The sequence below is a fragment of the Cornus florida genome, unplaced genomic scaffold, assembly GCF_030987335.1.
Source record: "Cornus florida cultivar Cherokee Brave unplaced genomic scaffold, ASM3098733v1 CherokeeBrave_3.0.0_Hap2_Chr03, whole genome shotgun sequence".
In the NCBI taxonomy this organism is placed as follows: Eukaryota; Viridiplantae; Streptophyta; class Magnoliopsida; order Cornales; family Cornaceae; genus Cornus; species Cornus florida.
The window spans coordinates 66,746,198-66,749,411 of record NW_026775573.1 but is presented as its reverse complement, the minus strand read 5'-3'; the positions used below and the strand labels follow the sequence as shown (position 1 = coordinate 66,749,411).

Genomic DNA, 3,214 nt, shown 5'->3' with positions numbered 1-3,214 from the left:
GACCTTGAGTCTCAGTTAATAAAGACTTGACCTATCCGAAAGAGCATTCCTTTAGCTGCATTGCTCTATTTTCACATTACTTACCTAGTACTATGACTGATTCCTTACGGCTGTTGTTGAAGTTTTGTTTCCCGGAAAGGACCACCTGTATCCTGTTCCTAAGAAATTATTATTTTTTTTCTTAGTTGGTACTCACACGCACATACTTCCACTGAGACTTGAACCCTTGACCTCCCCCCTTTGAGAGGTAGGAGTTTGATACCGTTAGGTTATTGGCCTATTGGTTTCTAAGAATTCCAATGAATGATAAAGAGGAGAAGAATGGCCGGAGATGGCATTAGCACTGCCCTGTAGGATGAATCACCAGATGTAGTAGGCAAGGAGAGACTTCCATGCGTAACGTTCAAATGGAACACAACATTGAAATATTAGATGCTGATGTTTGCAAGTCATACCTGCTGAACATGAGACATTTGGAGGGAAATGAAAAAATATATTACCTTCCCTCTTCCTTCTGTGATATGTTATATGATGCTTCAACAAGCCCACAGTGCTACAAGGGGTTATGTCAGAGAGAAATAGAACCATGATTGAGGCAATGAGTTTTGTTTCCTTCCATTGCTCTCTTGGTGTATGTTTACTATTCCCATGTACGTGTAAAACATCATTTGATACTGGTATTACAGCCCACTTATCATTTTTTTTATTTTTTTTTTATTTTAATGTAATTTGCAACTGGTTGTGGATTTCATATTTGTAGTATGCATGCTGCTTCATATGTATTCCTAGCCTGGGAAACCTTAATACTGCATAAAAAATAACTCAGCATCTGAAATATCTGAATAAAAACTGTTCTTCATAGTTAAACAAGTATCATCGTATTAGGTGACCTGACTAACAGCTGAAAACCTATCTCAAAATTTAGACTACTTTGATTTTCATATGTAGGGATTTGTTCAAGTAAACCAACTCTTCCTCCCTTGCAAACCATTTTCCTTCCTTTTGAACACTCAACTCCAGAAAGGCCCTGCAGAAGGGTTCAACATAACCACTCTTTCACCACTCTCCCTTTGCCAACAAAACATCCAACATTCTTCCTGTCGATTCTCATCGGACATTTCATCCGAAGCATCATCTCTTTAACCAGACTCTTCACCGGTGACTCGCCCCTAACAGTGCTATGCTTTCCTGACCCGCATACCACTGTAATCTCAGCTGGAATTACTGAGTCCTTCATATGGAACCTTGAGTGCAGCTCTTCTTTCCACTGTAACATTATCAAATAGGCACAACCTAAGTGCATTCCATGCATATCCAACTTCGATTCCAGAGAGTCCCACTCCATTGCCTCCTCCAGAACTGATGACCCAATCAACTCATGAACCAACAGAGCGTCATCACCGTGCAAATTCTCCGTCAACTCTGCAACCGAAAGAGGAACCCTTTTCGGTTCTTGAAGCATTGACATGATCGTTGGGGACGAATTCAAGACTGAATTATATGTCCGAGCTGAAAATGGGACACTCGAATTCTTCATTCTTCGAAGCCATGATACCATCTCCGAGAGCTCAGTGTAAGCTCCGAACGACGAAAGCACCATGTTTGAACAAACTGTATCTATTCCAAACCCTTCACTCTCCATTTGAACTACACTTCTCTTCATATCTTCAAACAATCCCAATCTCCCATAGGCATGCACTAAAGACCTAAACTCAAACACACCTGGTTTGAGCCCTAAATCTCTCATCTCTCCAACCAAACCCTCCGCTTCACGAGGTAGATCCATCACACACAAGCCACCAACCATTGATTCATATGCCCGAAGCTTGACAAAAACAGAGTATGAATTGCTGAGCAACTGCTTCAGACGCGTGCAGGAATCGAAAAACCCTTGTTTCGATTTGTGCTTGGAGTGAGAATCAATCAAATAGCAGTAGAATTGAGCGAGTACGCGTTCCCGGAACCCTAACTTTGAAACAGTTTCAGAAACTAAGATCTGTGATTTATCCAGCTGTCCTTGCTTATCAAGCAAAGCAATTAGTTCTGCCACTAGCTTAGGGTTCCAACTGAACCAAGACGCTTCGGTGATTGCCATATAGAACTGCAAATATAAATTCACAGTCCATGAGAATTAGCCACAAAACTTCATAGTGTGTGTCTATACATGTACATAAAAAAAAATGTAAATGTGTGTGTATACTATACTATATATATATATGGATAGGGGTTAATTTACTAGATGAGCGAGAGGAGAGAGATGTGGATGGGTGGAGTCAGGGGAGAGGAGATGAGAGAGGGCGTTGAGAGCTACGAATTTGGATGAAGATTGTACAAATTTGCGAATTAAGCGATTGGCGGCTGACGAATCGCCGGCGGCGCTGGTGGTGGCGAGGGAGGAGAGGAGGCGTTTGCCTTGTTTGCTCAGAAAGCAAAGGGTGGTCAATATAGGTGCAACTTGTGGCGGTGGTGGCTGTTGGTGGCGATATCTCCATGATAGTGGCAGGGACAATTGGAGACTGACAATCATTTTTCTATCCAAGATGGTACAGTAAAGAGTCGTAACAATTTGGAAATCAGCAATTCCGGAAAAGTGTTTTGTTTCACGAGAAAATTATTAGATGCAATTCCGGAAAAGTGGGTGTCGCTTCATGAGATATTATTAGATGCTCTTGATCATTGGTACGAAGTAGTAGGGTGATTCAATAAAAAAGTAAGATTAAAATTTCATTTTAAATGTATTAATACCAGGACCATTTTTTCAATCCAATCCACCAGTATTTAATAATTTTGCCGTATTTCATAAGTTTTTAAGAAACTAATACTAGAACTTCAATTCAATATTGTCTTTGTGAACACATCCTAGTCGGTAGGTTGTTCTTGTACTGTCCCTCCCACACTAACGTTTGTCTATATTCCACTTATACATTCTTTACGTTTCAATATTCTACCGATTTCTCTTAAGATTTTGGTTTTTGTAGCAAATTATTTCATGCTGTTAAGCAACTCACGGTGTGCGTTGATGTCAGCATCAACAAATTGTTAAAAAGTCAATTTTACCTTTCTAATGTCTAAAATGATATCTTTAACCTCAGTTCACCAATACACAATTACAAAACGGCCCTTAGTTAACTTAAGGAATACCCTACCTTTCACTTCAATATATATATATATATATATATGTATGTATATCATCTTCTTCCTTTCACACACAAAC

The 3,214-nt window shown here is 39.8% G+C and overlaps 1 protein-coding gene across 2 annotated transcripts; it reads right to left on the bottom strand.

Moving 5' to 3' along the window:
- Positions 1–807: 807 nt before the first annotated feature.
- LOC132300714 (pentatricopeptide repeat-containing protein At2g17033) lies at positions 808–2,699 on the bottom strand. Of its 2 annotated transcripts, none has more exons than XM_059797916.1 (2): positions 2,333–2,699; positions 808–2,101 (listed from the first exon to the last, which is right to left on the bottom strand). In XM_059797916.1, exons 1-2 carry the CDS (start codon positions 2,525–2,527, stop codon positions 1,040–1,042), a joined length of 1,257 nt encoding a protein of 418 aa, XP_059653899.1. In that variant the 5' UTR covers positions 2,528–2,699; the 3' UTR covers positions 808–1,039. The 2 variants fall into 2 exon arrangements, with proteins under 2 accessions (XP_059653899.1, XP_059653898.1); XM_059797915.1 differs by having other exon boundaries at positions 2,237–2,698.
- Positions 2,700–3,214: the final 515 nt, after the last annotated feature.

Coding starts and splice junctions, on each gene's coding strand:
- LOC132300714 (XM_059797915.1), bottom strand. CDS start 2,527: ATGATTGTCAGTCTCCAATTGTCCCTGCCACTATCATGGAGATATCGC. Junction 2,102..2,236: donor TCTCTCCTCTCGCTCATCTA/GTAAATTAACCC, acceptor TTATATTTGCAG/TTCTATATGGCAATCACCGA.